Source organism: Neophocaena asiaeorientalis, unplaced genomic scaffold, assembly GCF_003031525.2.
Source record: "Neophocaena asiaeorientalis asiaeorientalis breed wild unplaced genomic scaffold, Neophocaena_asiaeorientalis_V1.1 scaffold357, whole genome shotgun sequence".
In the NCBI taxonomy this organism is placed as follows: Eukaryota; Metazoa; Chordata; class Mammalia; order Artiodactyla; family Phocoenidae; genus Neophocaena; species Neophocaena asiaeorientalis.
The window spans coordinates 4,597,952-4,614,814 of NW_020173270.1; the positions used below are offsets into that span (position 1 = coordinate 4,597,952).

The following is a 16,863-nucleotide window of genomic DNA, read 5'->3' on the forward strand; positions in this document are numbered from 1 at the left end:
TGCCTGGACAATGCTAAGCTGATGTTTGTTGAGCACCTGCTAGGTACCAGGCACTGGGGTTGACAGGTTACATGCGTGACCTCATTTCACGCTCACAACTACCCTATGAGTTGGTCCGTTTAGCTGAACATTTATTAAGTTGCCAACTGTGTGCCAAGTATTGTTCTATTGCAGGGGACACAGCAGTGAACAAAAGACAGGCCTGGTGGAGGTGAGGGAAGAAGCTGTGTGGGTGTCTGGGGAAGATGCTCCAGGCAGAGGGAATAACAGGTGCAAAGGTCCTGGGGCAGGGCCATGCCTGGAGATTTGGAGGAACAGAGAGGAGGCCTGTGTGGCTGAAGCATGGTGAGTGAGGGGGGCAGAGAGGGAGGGAGATGAGGGCAGGGAGAAAGGTAAGACCTTGTGGGCCACGGTGAGGAGTCTGGAGGGGGCAACTGAAGCCCAAGGATGGTAACTGGCCAAGGTGGCCCAGCAGAGCGGCTTGAACCATGCCCATCACACAGATGGAAATGAGAGGCCGAGAGTGTGCAGGCTGTGCCTTGAGGGTACAGGACGGCCCGTGAATCACTCAGCCTGGTGGGGGTGGGTGCCACGGGCAGAGGCTGCCCAGTGCTGAGAGCAGGGGAAAGGTGCTGGGCCCGGGGCCCACGCTGGAGCGGGCAGGCACGTGACTATCCAGGGCCCTCCCTTGGCCCACTGGCCGCCTGCCTCTGCCGGCCAGGCCTGCACCACCCCAGACCCTATAAGGCCTGGGAGCTGAGAGCAGAACTGTGCTGCCTGTCACTCCAGGGGACCCTCACACGATCCAGGTAAGCAATGCCAGGGTGAGGCTGGCCTCCGGGCAGGTATCGGGGGACTGCTCAGGGTTATGGGTGTGGGGCAGGAGGCCCGGGACCCGCCATTCATGCCCCCTCTCTGCCCTTCCAGCTGCTTAGAGGATTACCATGTCTGCTCAAGATGAAGGAGGCCGGGATCCCCCCAAACCCAAGGGCAAGGTGAGGGCAGGCGTGGGAGGGAAAGATCACAACTGGGGCCTGGAGAGACCCCAGAACCTTGGAAAGGTGACCTCCACAGTCCTGGGGTCTGGAGGGGCTTCTTGGGGGTGTGGGGGGGAGGGAGGGCTCTGAAGGCCACAGTGCCAATCTTCCCTCCGGTCCCAAGCTGGAGGGTGGGGGGTGGGAGGATGCACTCAAGCCTCAGTTCTTTCCTTGCTGTGTTACCCTGTGCCAGCCTCGGCCCCTCTCTGAGCCTCAGTTTCCCCAGATGAGAAATGTGGGCCACGGAAGGAAAAGGAGAGAGACCCAGAGGATGAACTTTCTCTCTGTCCATGGGAGGCAGGCTGAACCTGCCCACTGCTCAGGCAAGGAGACTGAGGCTCAGAGTGGCTGAGGTCATCCAGGAGCAAGGCCTGAGGTGGTTTGGGAACCCAGGGCTCTCTGATGCTCCCCTCACCCCATGCAGACCCTGGGCAGCTTCTTTGGGTCCCTGCCTGGCTTCAGTTCTGCCCAGAACCCGGTGGCCCACGCCCACAGCTCAGGGAGAGAGGCCCGGCCGGTCACCCATCCCACAAGTGCTCCAGCCGCCGAGACTGCCCAGCCCCAGGCTGAGGGTGAGTGGACAGCTCCATGGAGGCGGGAGCTCTGGAGATGGACCCCTGCAGGGACTTCTGCCCATCTTGGGGGTGCTTCATAGGTGCCTGTGTCACCTCAACAGACCCCACGCAGCTGGCGTGCTCATTTAGCGCCAGATGGGGACCTGAGGCATAAATATAAGTGGCCCAAGGGGGCACAGCCAGCAATGCCCCCCACATTCTCAACCCCCCCGTCCACCTTCCATCACCCCGTTTCTGACGCCCTGTGGACCAGGGGCTGGGCATTCTGCATGTCTAAGCTCATCAAAGATTTTGATCCTGGTTCCAGAGAGGGGCAGCAGCTTCCCTGGCGCCACACAGCCTGCTCAGCTGGGGTGCTTGGGGCAGCCCTAGCTCCAAGTCCTGAAGGGGGGCTGGTGCATGGGGAGCTCAGGCTAGGGCGGCCGCTCTCGGCCCGGAGCCAGAGGCAGCTGACTTCTGCTCCACATACCCAGGCCCGGTAGGTGGCTGCCAGCTGTGGTGGAGTGGGGCAGGGCGGGGCCCCGAGTCCTCTCCCTGCATCACCCTGGGTGGGCGTCCAGCACCCAGGACCCAGGCAGAGAAAACTCTAGAGAACCCCTGCTCCAGGAGACCGCCCTGGGGATTGAGGGAGCCAGACCCATGGCCGTGGATGTCACCTTCTGCCGTCCCTGGCAGGGCAGCTGGGACATTCCTGACCTTTTGGGCTGTGCCCACTGATTGTGCAATGGGCTTCAGGGTGGCTGATGCCAGCGCGTGTCCCTCCCTGGGTTGCCTGATTGGCTTTTGTCCCCACAGTGGCCACCGACCCGGAGCAGACGACCAGGGGCGTTGAGAAGACGCTGCCGCTTTCAGACAGGGTGAGAGGGGCTGGCAGAGCCTGGTCTGGTCTGATGGCCTCTGCCTCCCCTTGGGTACCTCCTCCTGGGATGTTTCAGTTCCTGCTGTCTGGGGGTTGTCATAGGCCAAGGAGCAGGCAGACACCCCAGTGGGATTCCAGGCCAGTCTTCCCCTCTGAGCCTCTGTTTCTACATCTGTGAAATGGGTGCAGTACTGCCTTACTGCCTGGCGCCATGAGGCTCCATCCGGTCTACAGACACCCCCCACCCCCACTCCAGTTCTGTGCCTAGCACATTACGACCCAAACAGTGGTAACTCACTCACCCTGTGTCAGGCTCTGGGCTCAGTGTTTACATGTGCTGCTTAATAGTTAAGCCTCCCAACCGTCCTGCGAGGAAGGGAGCAATAGAACCCCACACAAAAGCTGAAGCACAGAGAAGCCAAGCCACCTGCCGAAGGTCACACAGCAAGACATTGTAGCATGGGATTTGAACCTTGGGCAGTCAGAGGCTGAACAGTGGCCAACGATGCATCCACCTTCGGTCCTGGATGACCGGGGACCGCCCATATAACCACGTCCCCAGGGCCAGGGCAAGCGGAGTGGCTGATGTAAGACTGCTGAGGGCCATAGCAGGGTGACAGAGCCCTGATACAACCCTTCCGCCCAGCACACACCCCACACTGGAGTCTTCCTCGACTCCGCTCTGCCCTCAGCTCGTCCAGAGCTGAGCATCTCGGAGGGCAAAGAACCACCGGGCTCACCCTGTGGCACAAATTAAAATGGACCCCGGCAGCTGAGGGCCCCCCTCCCCACTTTTTCACTCCTCCCCCTCCACCCCTCTTCACTTGCATTAATGGAGCACCTGTTCCCTGCAAAGTGCTTCAGGTACATTGACTCAGTTTTCTCTGCCAATCTTTGAAGGAGGTGCTGTTTTTATTGTTTTTTTAAATGGCTGGGAGGGGATTATTTATTTATTTATTTATTTACTTATGGCTGCGTTGGGTCTTCGTTGCTGTGCATGGGCCTTCTCTAGTTGTGGCGAGCGGGAGCTACTCTTTGTGGCGGTGCGCGGGCTTCTCATTTTGGTGGCTTCTCTCGTGGAGCACGGGCTCTAGGCACACGGGCTTCAGTAGGTGTGGCTCGCAGGCGCTAGAGTGTAGGCTCAGTAGTTGTGGCGCACAGGCTTAGTTGCTCCGTGGCATGTGGAATCTCCCCGCACCAGGGCTCGAACCCATGTTCCCTGCGTTGGCAGGCGGATTCTTAACCACTGCACTACCAGGGAAGTCCAGGAGGTGCTGTTTTAATTGCCACTCTTCAAATGAGGCTCAGAGAGGGGATGTGGCTTGCCTGAGGTAACACAGCAAGTGTGGGAAAGAGCTGAACCCAGGTCTCTGTGGGCAAGATGCCCACTTGAGACGATGCTGGGCAGGAGGCAGGTGGTGAGAATAACATTTCAGGGCTTCTCAACTTCAGTCGTCTTGCCCACTCAGGGCCGGGTCATCCTCTGTGTGGGGCCGTCCTGGGCACTGGGGATTGTTGAGCAGCATCCCTGACCCCACTCACTCACTCAATGCCAGGAGCACCCTCTTCCCTGAAGTTGTGATTGTCACAGATGTCCCCAGACATCGCCCAGTGTCCCCTGGAGGGGAGGGGGGGCAGGATCACCCTGGGTCACCCCTAACCCTGGGTTAAGAACCCCTGAATTGGAAATAGGAAACTGCTGGTTGAACCTGGGTGGTGGCAACCCTGAGGCCATCACAGCCCTTCAGCAGTTTGGATGAACAAGAGGGAAACTGCCCTCATTTTTGACCTACCGAGTTATCGACAGTTTCCTATGGCTCAAACCCAATACTTGGCCCTGTACTTTTCCAGTTATTACTTTTCTAGTTATTACCTTTCTAAACATAGATACCCAGATCCCCTTCTCTTACTTGAATACGTTCATGCTAACAAGCATTTGGCCTCCTCAAATTTCTCCCCGTGATGGGGAAACCTGTCTCAAACTTGCCATAGAGATTAGGCAAGATGAAGAAAACATGTAAGTCTATGGCTTACTGAGCACAAGGCTAAGGGATATTGAGCAAGGAGGGTCCCAGAGGTGCTAGGGAAGAGCTGTCAGCAGTGGGGGATCTATTGTGTCAGGGGAACCACGTGGCGCTGTGACAGAGCTCAGTAGGCTGTATCCTGGAAGCCAGGGAGGGAGGTATGTCGGGGTGGGAGGTGAGCAGGCTGGGCCTCTGGGAGGAAGGTCCCACTCCCCGGGGCATGTTAGGGATGAGGTGGAGATCTGGGGAAGGGTGGGGAGTGAGGTGTCTAGCACTCTCTGCTTGATCACGAATGTCCTTCCTCATCAGGTCATCTCCAGGACAAACGACCTAGTGTGGTCCAAGATGACCAGGACCAAGGATGCCTTCTCGTGTGGGATGACCAACGTTGTAGACACAGCTAAAGGCGTGGTCCAAGGAGGCCTGGGCATGACCCAGTCCACACTCACAGGCACCAAGGATGCAGTGTCCACTGGACTCACAGGGGCAGTGAACATGGCCAAGGGCACCGTCCAGATGGGCATGGACACCACCAAGACTGTCCTGACAGGCACCAAAGATGCAGTGTCCAGTGGGCTCACTGGAGCAATGGGTGTGGCCAAGGGGGCCGTCCAGACGGGCGTGGACACCACCAAGACAGGCCTCACAGGCACCAAAGATGCAGTGTCCACTGGGCTCACTGGAGCAGTGAACATGGCCAAGGGCACCGTCCAAACGGGCATGGACACCACCAAGGCTGTCCTGACAGGCACCAAAGATGCAGTGTCCGCTGGGCTCACTGGGGCAGTTAACATGGCCAAGGGCACCGTCCAAACGGGCATGGACACCACCAAGGCTGTCCTGACAGGCACCAAAGATGCAATGTCCACTGGGCTCACTGGAGCAATGGGTGTGGCCAAAGGAACCATCCAGATGGGTGTGGACACCACCAGGACTGTCCTCACAGGCACCAAAGATGCAGTGTCCACTGGGCTAACTGGGTCAGTGAACATGGCCAAGGGCACCGTCCAAACTGGCATGGACACCACCAAGACTGTCCTGACAGGCACCAAAGATGCAGTGTCCACTGGGCTCACTGGAGCAATGGGCGTGGCCAAAGGAACCGTCCAGATGGGCGTGGACACCACCAAGACTGTCCTGACAGGCACCAAAGATGCAGTGTCCACTGGGCTCACTGGAGCAATGGGCGTGGCCAAAGGAACCGTCCAGATGGGCGTGGACACCACCAAGACCGTCCTGATAGGCTCCACTGGGGCAATGAACATGGCCCAGGGCACCGTCCAAACTGGCATGGACACCACCAAGACTGTCCTCACAGGGACCAAAGATGCAATGGCCGCTGGACTCACTGGCGCAATGGGTGTGGCCAAAGGAACCGTCCAGATGGGCGTGGACACCACCAAGACTGTCCTGACAAGCACCAAAGATGCAGTGTCCGCTGGCCTCACTGGAGCAATGGGCGTGGCCAAAGGAACCGTCCAGATGGGCGTGGACACCACCAAGACTGTCCTGACAAGCACCAAAGATGCAGTGTCCGCTGGCCTCACTGGAGCAATGGGCGTGGCCAAAGGAACCGTCCAGATGGGCGTGGACACCACCAAGACTGTCCTGACAAGCACCAAAGATGCAGTGTCCGCTGGCCTCACTGGAGCAATGGGCGTGGCCAAAGGAACCGTCCAGATGGGCGTGGACACCACCAAGACTGTCCTGACAAGCACCAAAGATGCAGTGTCCGCTGGCCTCACTGGAGCAATGGGCGTGGCCAAAGGAACCGTCCAGATGGGCGTGGACACCACCAAGACTGTCCTGACAAGCACCAAAGATGCAGTGTCCGCTGGCCTCACTGGAGCAATGGGCGTGGCCAAAGGAACCGTCCAGATGGGCGTGGACACCACCAAGACCGTCCTCACAGGGACCAAAGATGCAATGTCCGCTGGCCTCACTGGAGCCATGGGCGTGGCCAAAGGAACCGTCCAGATGGGCGTGGACACCGCCAAGACTGTCCTGACAGGGACCAGAGATGCAATGTCTGCTGGCCTCACTGGCGCGATGGGTGTGGCCAAAGGAACCGTCGAGATGGGCGTGGACACCACCAAGACTGTCCTGACAGGCACCAGAGATGCAATGTCTGCTGGCCTCACTGGAGCGATGGGTGTGGCCAAAGGAACTGTCCAGATGGGCGTGGACACCACCAAGACTGTCCTGACAGGCACCAGAGATGCAATGTCCGCTGGCCTCACTGGAGCGATGGGTGTGGCCAAAGGAACCGTCCAGATGGGCGTGGACACCACCAAGACTGTCCTGACAGGCACCAAAGATGCAATGTCCACTGGCCTCACTGGCACAATGGGCGTGGCCAAAGGAACCGTCCAGACCGGCGTCGACACCACCAAGACAGTCCTGACAGGCACCAAGGATGCAGTGTCCGCTGGCCTCACTGAAGCAATGGGCATGGCCAAGGGGGCCGTCCAGACAGGCATGGACACCACCAAGACTGTCCTGACAGGCACCAAAGATGCAGTGTCCACTGGGCTCACTGGGGCAGTGAACATGGCCAAGGGCACCGTCCAAACTGGCATGGACACCACCAAGACCGTCCTGACAGGCACCAAAGATGCAGTGTCCACAGGACTCACTGGGGCAGTGAATGTGGCTACAGGGGCTGTGCAAACTGGGCTGAATACAACCCCAAATGTTTCAGCTGGCACAAGGAACACCATCTCCAGTGGCATGGCTGGTGCCGTGAATGTGGCCAATGCTGCTGCCCAATGGGGTCTGGACACCTCGAAGGCTGTCCTCACCAGCACCAAAGACGCCATGTCCACTGGGCTCTCCAGGGTAGGGAACGTGGCCCGAGGAGGTGTGCAGACTGGTCTCGGAACCATCCAGAACTGGTTACCTGTTTCCCAGGATGCTGCCTCTGGTGGACTCGCCACTTCCGGAGCCCCAGATGAAGAACAAACCATCCTGAACCCTCATGAGGCTCAGTCCTGTGGGGTCTCCAGGCCCCCGGACACTCTGTGTGCACGCCTGGACCCTGCTGGGAAAGCCACCACTAACACCAAGGGCCTCGTGTCAGCTGAGGTGACTTTCACCCCAGAGGCCGCCCTGGGCAAGAAGGATGACGTAGGGCCTGGGGCCACCACTTGCGGCCAGGAAGGAGCCCGGGGCTTTGCAACACTCCGGGACGCACTGGAGGAGCTGGGGGAGATCTTCCAGCCCATGAGCGCCGAGGAGCAAGGTGAGAGCAAGACAGGCTGGTCCCAGCTCCCAGGGGCCCGGTCGTCTGTCCAACGCATGCCCCTGATGCCCGAGGGGCTTCTCGGGTTGAGCGACCCTGTCTTCCCTTTCAGCTCAGCTGGCTGCCTCCCAGCCCCGGCTGAGGGAGGCCACGGCCGACCAAAGCAGCTACTTCGTGCGTCTGGGCGACTTGGACCCCAGCTTCCGCCAGCGGGCTTTCGAGCACGCCTTGAGCCACCTGCAGCAAGGCCAGTTCCAGGCCCTGGACGTGCTGGCCCAGCTCGAGGACGCCTTTTGGCTGGTAAGAGCCCTCCCTTCCACCAGCGCCTTCCTCAGCCACACGCGGGGGACTCGGCAGACACATACTGAGCACCTAGTAGACAATGGCCGTCGGCCACTCAGTCACGGGTCTGCTCTCAAGGAGCTTGTATTCCAGGGAGGAAGATGGACACAAGACCCAATACTTGCCACCAATGGGGTTGCAGAGAGGGAAACAAGACAGTCGTGCAGAGAGGGGCAGGGCAGGAGCGTGTCTGTTTGAGCCAAGTCGTGTGGAAAGTGGGGACCGCAAGGACAGACAGTGGCCTGAGAACAAGCTAGGTGTGTTCCAAGGAGCAGAAGGGCGGCCAGCGGCAGGGGAGGGTAAAGTGAAGGCGCTAACAGGGTAGGGGGAACCGATGCGATCTGGGTGGAGTTCAGTGATGCAAGGAAGGGTCCAGCGGAAGGTGACTTGAACAGCACCATGGGGACAAGCACCGAGCCAGCGGGGTCATGCCCTCTCGCCAGCCCCACTCACGCCTCCACCCCAGGCTTTCTCCCCCTGCAGCACCACTGACAGCCACGCTGGCTCCTTGTGGGTGCTGGGGCTGACCTGCCTGCGGTAGGAAGTTTAGTGGCCTCCCGTCTGTGGCTGATGCAGATGGTGATGGACCCCCAGGTCTGAGCACCTCTAGGTTCTCAAGGTCACGGGTCGTCAGTGTCGAACAGCCCCATCTACGCAGGTGGCGAGGAACCCAGCCATGCTGCCTGAGTGGGGATCCCTGGGATGCGCTCAGGCATCTGTGTTTTCCATCAGTGCCCCAGGGGTCTGTGGTGAGCCGCGACTTGAGGACCGCTGCTCCAACCCAGAGGGTCTCAACGGGGCAGTCGTGCCCCCAGGGGACACTGGGCCATGCCTGGGGATGTCTGTGGTGGTCACCCAGCTGGGGGGGGGGGGCGGGCTCCTGGCATTGAGTGGGTGGGAGCAGGGAGGCTGCTCCACACCCCGCAGCACCCAGGACTGGGGGCTGAGGGTTGGCCTGATGCAACAGACATTTTATTTAAGGGGATCCCTCTGGCTACTGTGGGGAGGACAGGCCACCAGGGTCAAGGGCCAGAGCCAGGAAATGAGTGAGGTTTCTGAAAAAATCCTGGCAAATGCTGAGGGGGGCCTTGGGAGTAGCATCGGTGGTGGCAAGAGGCAGTTGGGTTCTGGATGTGTTTCCAAAGCAGACCTACCAGCTTAGGTGTGAGACGTGAGAGAGAGAAAAGACCCTATGAGGCCTTGGGGACTTTTAGCAGGGGACACCTAGAAATGCCCTGGGTGGGTGGGTGGGCGGTGAACATTAAGGCTTGGTCTTGGACAGGGTAACCTGGAGATGACTAGTAGGCCCCCCGATGGAGTCGCCGGGGTTAAGAGCTGGGAGGGTGATGGAAAGTTGGAGTCAACATTTGGTCCACTTGCTGAGCTCTCAGGAGGACAAAGGAAGATTAGTCAATGGGGGTGGGGGGTTCCTATGTGCTAGGGACCCAAAAAGCAAGGAGAAAAAGGTCCTGACAGAGCTCCCAGCCAAGGGTAGGAGATAAACAACAAAGAAACTCACGGTAACTCGACAGTGATAGGCCTCTGAGGAGACACAGAGATCTGGCAGGGAGGGCCTGGGGGGGCCACCGTACTGGGCCAGAGGAAGCATGTTTCAGGCTGAGTGGGCAGCACGTGCAAAGGCCCTGAGGCAACAACATGCTTGACATGCTCGAGGGACAAAAGGAAGCCAGTGTGGCCTGAGCAGAGAGCACAGCGGGATGTCAGCAGGAGGTGAGGTTGCAAGTGTCCTGAGCAGGCCACACAGGCCACGGTGAGGAACTGGATCGGTCCAAAGGCCACTCACTGGGAGACGTGGGAGGATTTTGAGCTGGGGTGCGACACGGTGCCCCTGCCGTTCTGCTGAGCTCCCTGACAACCTCATGAGGAATTTGGATTATTGCCTCTTTACGTGAACCATCCTGGTGCAGCTGGCCCTAAACCTTTCCACCACACCACAGGAAAGGTAGACACGAAGCTCCAGGCCAGGCCTGGGAATGCCGCCCCTGGGGGAGTATCGGGGAGGTCCCTGCCAAGAAGGCCTCATGTCTCTGCTGGGCTCTTTCCAGATTGAGAAGGCCCAGCAGGCTCCAGACCGGCAGCCGTGGCCGGACCAGGATCTGAGCAGCCAAGCCGGCGCCCAAGAGGTGCGTACCAGGGGGCCGGCGCTCCTGCCCCTCCCCTCCAGCCCCGCTCACCTCCCTCCTTCCGCCCACAGGTGCCAGCCGCCGGGGCTCTTTCCAGGGTCTGCAGCCTTGTCCAGCAGCTCCATGTGGCCTACAGCAGCCTGGCCTCCGGCCTCCAGGGCCTCCCCGCCGAGCTCCGGTGGCAGCTCAGGCAGGCGCGGCACAGCCTCTGCGAGCTCCACAGCGTTGTCTCCTCTGCCACCTCCGTGGCGGAGCTGCCGGCCGAGCGCCTGGCCCAGAGCCGCCAGGGCGTACGCCAGGCGTGGCAGGGGCTGGAGCAGCTGCTGGAGAGCGTGCAGCACAGCCCTCCGCTCAGCTGGCTGGTGGGGCCCTTCGCCCTGCACCCCAATGGGCAGCAGCTGTAGGAGCCCCTCCCCCACCCGAAACCAGCCCCAACCCCCGGAAGCTCCGGGCCCTGCCGGCTGGCACCCCACCTTTCTCCCTGAGCACGGCTGGCCCTTCTCCTGGCCGAGGAGCCAGGGGTGAGTACACGTCCCTTCCTGCTGCAGCCCACTCACCCGGCAGCGCCCCCTGGTCCTGGGTGATCACAAGGACCCCACAGATGATGTTCTCAGGTCCCTGGGCCCAGAGGCTGCCGATGAAGGAATAAAGGGGCTCCCTCACACGGGATGGGGCCCTAGGGAGCACGTGACAAAATCTGCTCGAGGGACTCCAGGTGGTCCAGTAGTAAGGACTCTGTGCTTTCACTGCCGAGGGTGCGGGTTAGATCCCTGGTTGGAGAACTAAGATCCCACAAACCACAAGGCACGGCCAAAAAAAAAAAAAACAGAAAAACGTGCTCAACACACGTTCAGGTCTCAGTCACGTGCTCCAGGCCGGAGACCAGCAGCCCCTGGACAAGGGCCCCTTCCTTCCTGCCGTGCTCTCCCTGGATCCTTGGGGCGCCCTGCGAGGTGGGCTGCACATGGGAAGGTGGGACAACAGAGGGCCAGTCCCCCTGTTCCCCGGGGCCCCGGGAGATGCTGAGGGAGCTGCTGCGTCAGAAGTCCAGCGGCCCGAGGCTTGTCAAGCCCCCCCTTTCCACGCCTGCAGCCCCCCTATCTGGCCGCCTCCTTGACGGAGGAAGCGAAGCAGCCCTGCTTCTCAGAAATCACCAGGTGCCCCAAGCCCCGGGACGGATGGGCCAGCTCTCCCCAGAGGGTCACCACGGCTGCCAGGGGCCACAAGGGGCCCTGCGCCACAGGAGCTGCCCGAGGCAAGACACGGGGACCAGTCCGGGAACTTCCCCGAGCCTTTCCTTCTTCACTCCCCATCACGGACAGCCATCGGAGGGGGTGACACTGGAAACAGTCGTTCATGGAAACCGAGCTCAGTGACAACCTCCAATCCAACCAAACCAGACCAAACCAAACGGGGCAAGGGCAGGGGGCGGGGGCGGTACGCCAGGCCCAGGGAGCAAAACCACACCATGCCTCTCTCTCAGCCGGGACAGAGGGGCTCAGCCACCGGCAGGACAGGGGACACACGGTCGAGGCCACCGTTTAACCAGCAACCGCCATGTGCAGGTGCCTGGCTGGGCGCCACACACACATCCCCCATCTGAATCCAAGCGACAGGTGAGCACAGAGAAGCCCAGAGTGTGGGGCGTCACTTGGCCCAGGTCACACAGCGAGGCCAGCCCCCAACACCCACGCCCTGTGCACATCGACCACAACAGACAGCCCTCAGCATCCCTCCTGGTACTTTTGGAAAGGCCTTGCTCACTGCCCCCGTCAGCCCTGCAGGGCCTGGAGCACCATCAGAACCAAATTCATATTCGCTGCTCATGGTGACCCTATGGCTTAAAACCCTCTGTCCCTGGACGGCCCCTTGACAACTGCAAACCAGTGATGCTAGAAAACCAAGCCAATAAAAGCAACTTTTTTTTTTCATTAAAAAAACCCTTTATAGTCATTTCATGTCCGTTGGAAATCACAGAAATTAGGCAGAAAAAAAACCCAGGGGGACAAATACGAACAACACAGCGTCTCCCCAACAGTTCTCTGTTCCCTGGGTGCCGGGAAGGAGCCAGGCAGGCCTCGGGGCAGCTGCGAGTGGCGGCGGGGCCCGGCCACGGGCCACCCGGCTCAGCTGTCCTCGTCGTCCAGGGACTCCGAGTCCACCCGCAGCCTCTCTCGCTCCTGCCGCTCCTTCCCGGGCCCGTCCAGGTCGGGGCCCTCCCGCGCGCTGCTGGTGGAGGACAGCACGGGCGGGCAGGGGTGAGCAGGCCCCTCGCCGTCTGTCTCCTTCCTTCCACCTACAGAGACCAACAGCCCTCGCCCCCCAACCTCCCCCTGCCTGCCTGCAGCCCCGGCTCCCGTGGCGGGTGTCAGGAGGGAGCCACCCTCCGACAGCTCAGGCCCAGGCTGGCTGGCCCCGAGCTCCCTCCGAGGGGCCTGGGGGTCAGTCAGCGTGCGGGAGACTGATGTCCCTCGGGCCTTACCCAACTGGGAGCAGCTCAGACACCGGGCTGCCTTCTCCGGAAGTCGCGCCTGCGGCCCCAGCGACACTTACTCGTTGTGTGATGGATCTTCAGAGGAGCCGCCCCCTGGCCCCTCTTCTGAGTTCTGTCCTTCCTCCGGCTCCTTGTCCTCCATGCTCTCCCCCTTCTGGGACGTCGCCTCGCCGTTCACAGGGGCCGAGAGATCTGTGGGGAGAGAGGCTCGTGGGACGCTGTGGGGCAACCTGCCTGCAGAGAGCGAGCAGCGTGCGAGCACCCGCCTGTGCACCTGAATTCACCCGCACCCCCGAGCCACCGGACACACGGGGGCCGCGGCCGCGTGGGGCTCTTCCTCCAGCCGGCCCCTGGCCCGTCCACGCAGCCTGGAGATGGGAGGGGCCAGTAAACGAATGGCCGTGGGCAACACTGGGGAAAAGCCTGCCACGGCCGTGTCCAAACAGACGTAAGGAGAGACGCCCCCTCTGTGCTCTCCCCCGGGCAGCCTCGGCTTCGGCTAAGCCCTCTCGGTGCTGGTCTTAAGGGCTGCTCCAAACATGTCTCACCAGGACCGCGTGACCCCAGCAGGAAGGAACGCTCTCCTGTCCCCGCAGCCACTGTCCCTGCCACAGATGCCCTTGCTCCTCTCAGCCCACCTGTGGCCCTCCCCTCCCAGACCTCTGCGACCGCCCATCCCAGAAACGCTCGCGCACCTGGCCACACACACACAGCCTCCCCTGCTACCTGGCTCTGAGGGTCTGGATGGAGCCTATGAGCAGCACAGGGGCGTGTGGCCCAGACACCAGCTGCCTTGGGGACACAGCCAGCCTGAGCAGCGAGTGCCGACAGATGGCGCCACCTGGGCAGTCTGCTCGGCGCCCCTCCCGCCAGCTCCTCACCAGTGCTCGCCTCGTCCTCCGCCCTCTCCGCAGGGCCCTCCTCTCCGGCCAGTATCTCCTCGGCCTTCTCCGGCCCAGTTCTGGTCGCCTTCTGGATAGCCTCGATCTTTGGTCCCAGGACCCGAGACTTGAGCCGGGCGTAGACCTCCGCAGCTTTCTCCATCACCTCCTTGTTGGCCTTGTAGCGGCGGATCTGGCCCACCAAGAGGCCTGGCTCAGGGGGCGCAGCCTCCTCACCCCCCGCCCGAGACCCTCCCCCATCACCGCACCCCACAGCGCCTCCCGTGCGCATGGCTTCCTCCTCGCTGACCACAGGCGGCTGTGGCCGGAAGCCCAGCGCCCCGAGCAGACCCGTAGCCCCACCACCAGCCCCTTCAACCCCTGGGCTCCCGCCGCACCTTCTTCAACGTGGCCACCACGTCCGTGTTCTTCTGGAGGATCTGTGAGGTCACCTGCAGGGTCCCTAGTTCCTCTAACGCGTTCAGACACCTCTTCACATCCTACAGGACAGCAAGGGCAGTGAGGAGGGTCAGCACCTAGCTGCGGGGGTTCTAGGGGGCCCAAGAGGGCAGAGAAGGACACCCTGGGCTGAGCAACAGGGAGCCCCGGGGACAGTGGTGAAGCACCCAGAACTCGAGGGGTCTTGGGGCCTCATGTGGCACCACCTGGTGGGAACGCAGAGCACTGCACCCAGGAGGCCAAGCTGGGCCCTTATCTGGTGGGCGCCCATGTGAACAAGGACCCTGCCCTGCGTGTGCGGCCTGGCTTTGCCTCAGCGTCCCCAGACGTCTAAGGGAGCTCGAGCGATGAGGGGGTAGGGGAACTGAGACATGACCTCTGCACCCCGAGGAAGGTCTCACCGGATTGTCAACCTTCAGGGCGAACTTGATCTCGCTGTGCAGCTTCTGAAGCTTCTCCTCCACGGAAGGTTCTGTGGCCAAGAGAGAAGGCAGTGCCCAGGCCTGAGCGGGGTCCCTGGTGATGGGAGCCGGCTCCTCCAGGGCCGTCCCTCCTCCCGTTCGGCGACCTCAGGCTGCAACCAGGGCTGGGCAGCTGGCCCCTCACCTTTCTTCTTCTCAACCTTCCGGTCTGGTGGGAACCCTTCCGACCGCTTCCGGGTCCGTTCCATTTTCGCGGGCCTGTGGAGAGTCGCGCCCTTAGAAGGCCCCTGACCAATGCCCCCACTGAGGGCCGGGGGCCTGTGGGGGGACCCATGGCCGCTGCAGAAGGAAACCATCAGGAGGCCCGGGAGGCTGGGAGGAGGAGGCTCAAGGCCCGCCTGACCTGGTCTAGGGCAGCACCCGAGGGGACCCAAGACATAACCCTTCCTCTAGGAAGTAAATAATGTGAAAGCCCAGAATTTTTTTTTTTTTTTTTTAAACAGGTGGTTAAGGGTGAATGGCTAGTTATGTAGACCCCAGCACATGAGTTACTCTGATATGATGCTGGGAAACGGCAGCTGGCATGTCACCGAGCCTTCGATTCTACATCCTGCTCGGCAGCCTGGCTGCCATATTCCCACGGGGCAGGTTTGTTTACTGATGGCTGGGATTCCACATAGAAAGTGGGCAGGGAGATGGGCTCTGTGCTCCCACCTCAGTGGGCCTTGGACTTTAAAAGGCCTGAGAACCACTGGTCTGGGGACAGTCTCGCCCCCTCAGCACTGGCGACACGGGGGCCGGGTCATCCTCTGTGGGGCTCCATCCTGGGCACTGTGGGGAGAGGGGCGGCCTCCCTGGCTCCACCCACTGGATCCCAGGAACCACCCCCACGTGACCAAAACAGATGTCCCAGGACACTGCCTGGTGTCCCCTGGGAGCAGGGTCACCCTGGGGGGAGAGGCCTACTCTGGGGAAGGACCACAGACCTTGGCAGTGACTCCTGCATAACCTGATGGGGCCCCAAGAACCAGACACTTCAACTGGATTCAGTCTCAAAGACTGGATTCAGAAGCTGGGGCCCTTCCTTGAGATGTGGGGACCCCCAGGGGGCTATGCGAGGAGTGGCAGTGCGGGAACGGACCTGGCCCGGGGCTTCTCCTCGGGGCGCCCTCTCTTATCCTTCTGGCTGGGTCTCCGCGCGGGCTCTGTGCTTTGCAGGTGCAACTTCTTCGCTGATTTCTTCACCTGTAGCAACCAGAGAAAGGGAGGGGCTGGAGCGGCAGTCGGCGTGGGGCTGCCCCAGACCCCTGAGCTGTTCCCTTAGAGACACAGTGTGACATTCCCTGCTATCACCTTCGCCTGATGGGAGCTGATAGACTGGGCAGGATGGATCCCGTGTCCAGTCCACCCCCGGGCAGCAGCTTCTCAGGGTCTGAAAGGATCACCCAACAGTGGGGCAGCCCCACTGCATTCCTCTTGCCAAGCAACACACCACCTGTGCCAGGGAACTTGGTCCCCCTTTTGTGACAAAATGGAGAGCAGTGGAGAGAGAACAGGGCATTGTTCGGCTCCCCCACCCCTATCGAGTGGGATCCTGGGCTCGGACCAGAAGGCGATGGGCCCGGGGGGCTCGGATTCCTGGACTCAGGCTGGCCTGTGAGAGCCAGGAGGACAGGGAGCTGACGCCCTGCGGTCACACACAGTGCTAAGGGTCACCACCAACATGCACCAGAGGCTGAACTGCTCCCATGCTTACCCCACAAGCCGTTCCCCCGCAGCAGCCAGAGGGCACCTGTGAGCACCCACCCCTCCTCTGCCCACAGCCTTCCAGGGTCCCACCTACCTCCCTTGCGGTAACAGCCCAAGTCCTCCACAAGGCCCTGTACGACCTACCCCTTCCCCTCCCTGCCCTCCCCTCCTCCCTCTCTCTCCCTCGCTCACTCTGCTCCAGACACACGGGCCTCCTGGCTGTTCCTCCAACACACCAGGCACGGTCCTGCCCCAGGGCCTTTGCACGGGCCGTGCGCTCGGCCAGGAATGCCTCTCCCCAAGATATCTTCTCACTTCATTCAGATCCTTACTTAAGGTCGGCTGCCAGCCTGAAGCCTCTGAGGTCTGCCCTCTTTGCGATGGAAACCCTCTCGCCCCCGCAGCTCACACCCCGCCCTGGCTTCCATCTCCTTGGCACCACACACCATCTTCAGGTGGTCCGCTGCCCGTCCCCCTCCCTCAAGTGTCAGCTCCTTAACAGCGGGCTCTCTGTGTCTCCCTGACCGCTTGGCGCCCCGCACACAACGGCTGCTGCACGGACGCCGCCGGACGCACCTCTCTGTCCAGCTCGGCCTCGGGCTCCGAGTCGGAGGAGGACTGGGGGCCCCGGCCCCG

The 16,863-nt window shown here is 61.3% G+C and overlaps 2 protein-coding genes across 3 annotated transcripts in view; one reads left to right on the forward strand and one right to left on the reverse strand.

The window, feature by feature from the left end:
• The first annotated feature begins 908 nt into the window (after positions 1–908).
• PLIN4 (perilipin 4) lies at positions 909–12,118 on the forward strand. The gene is made up of 7 exons (XM_024745956.1): positions 909–995; positions 1,462–1,609; positions 2,408–2,469; positions 4,805–7,736; positions 7,849–8,036; positions 10,145–10,222; positions 10,294–12,118. Exons 1-7 carry the CDS (start codon positions 945–947, stop codon positions 10,624–10,626), a joined length of 3,792 nt encoding a protein of 1,263 aa, XP_024601724.1. The 5' UTR covers positions 909–944; the 3' UTR covers positions 10,627–12,118.
• Positions 12,119–12,149: 31 nt separating this feature from the next.
• Positions 12,150–16,863, reverse strand: part of HDGFL2 (HDGF like 2) — a 17,777-nt gene continuing 13,063 nt past the window's right edge. Inside the window, exons 9-16 of one of the 2 annotated variants that reach the window (XM_024745958.1) lie at positions 16,804–16,863; positions 15,620–15,723; positions 14,663–14,736; positions 14,458–14,528; positions 13,996–14,097; positions 13,598–13,790; positions 12,776–12,908; positions 12,150–12,448 (exon numbers count right to left, since the gene is read on the reverse strand). The exon at positions 16,804–16,863 is cut by the window's right edge and continues 112 nt beyond it. In XM_024745958.1, the coding sequence (XP_024601726.1) occupies positions 12,349–12,448; positions 12,776–12,908; positions 13,598–13,790; positions 13,996–14,097; positions 14,458–14,528; positions 14,663–14,736; positions 15,620–15,723; positions 16,804–16,863 (837 nt within the window). In that variant the 3' untranslated portion in view covers positions 12,150–12,348. Of the gene's footprint in view, positions 12,452–12,775; positions 12,909–13,597; positions 13,791–13,995; positions 14,098–14,457; positions 14,529–14,662; positions 14,737–15,619; positions 15,724–16,803 lie in introns of both variants that reach the window. The other variant, XM_024745957.1, reaches the window with a different exon arrangement.

What these genes read in the sequence shown, in the direction of transcription:
- PLIN4 (XM_024745956.1), top strand. Translation starts at nt 945, where the DNA reads ATGTCTGCTCAAGATGAAGGAGGCCGGGATCCCCCCAAACCCAAGGGC. An exon ending in CGCTGCCGCTTTCAGACAGG is followed by an intron (nt 2,470 to 4,804) that starts GTGAGAGGGGCT and finishes CTTCCTCATCAG; the next exon opens with GTCATCTCCAGGACAAACGA. An exon ending in CATGAGCGCCGAGGAGCAAG is followed by an intron (nt 7,737 to 7,848) that starts GTGAGAGCAAGA and finishes CTTCCCTTTCAG; the next exon opens with CTCAGCTGGCTGCCTCCCAG.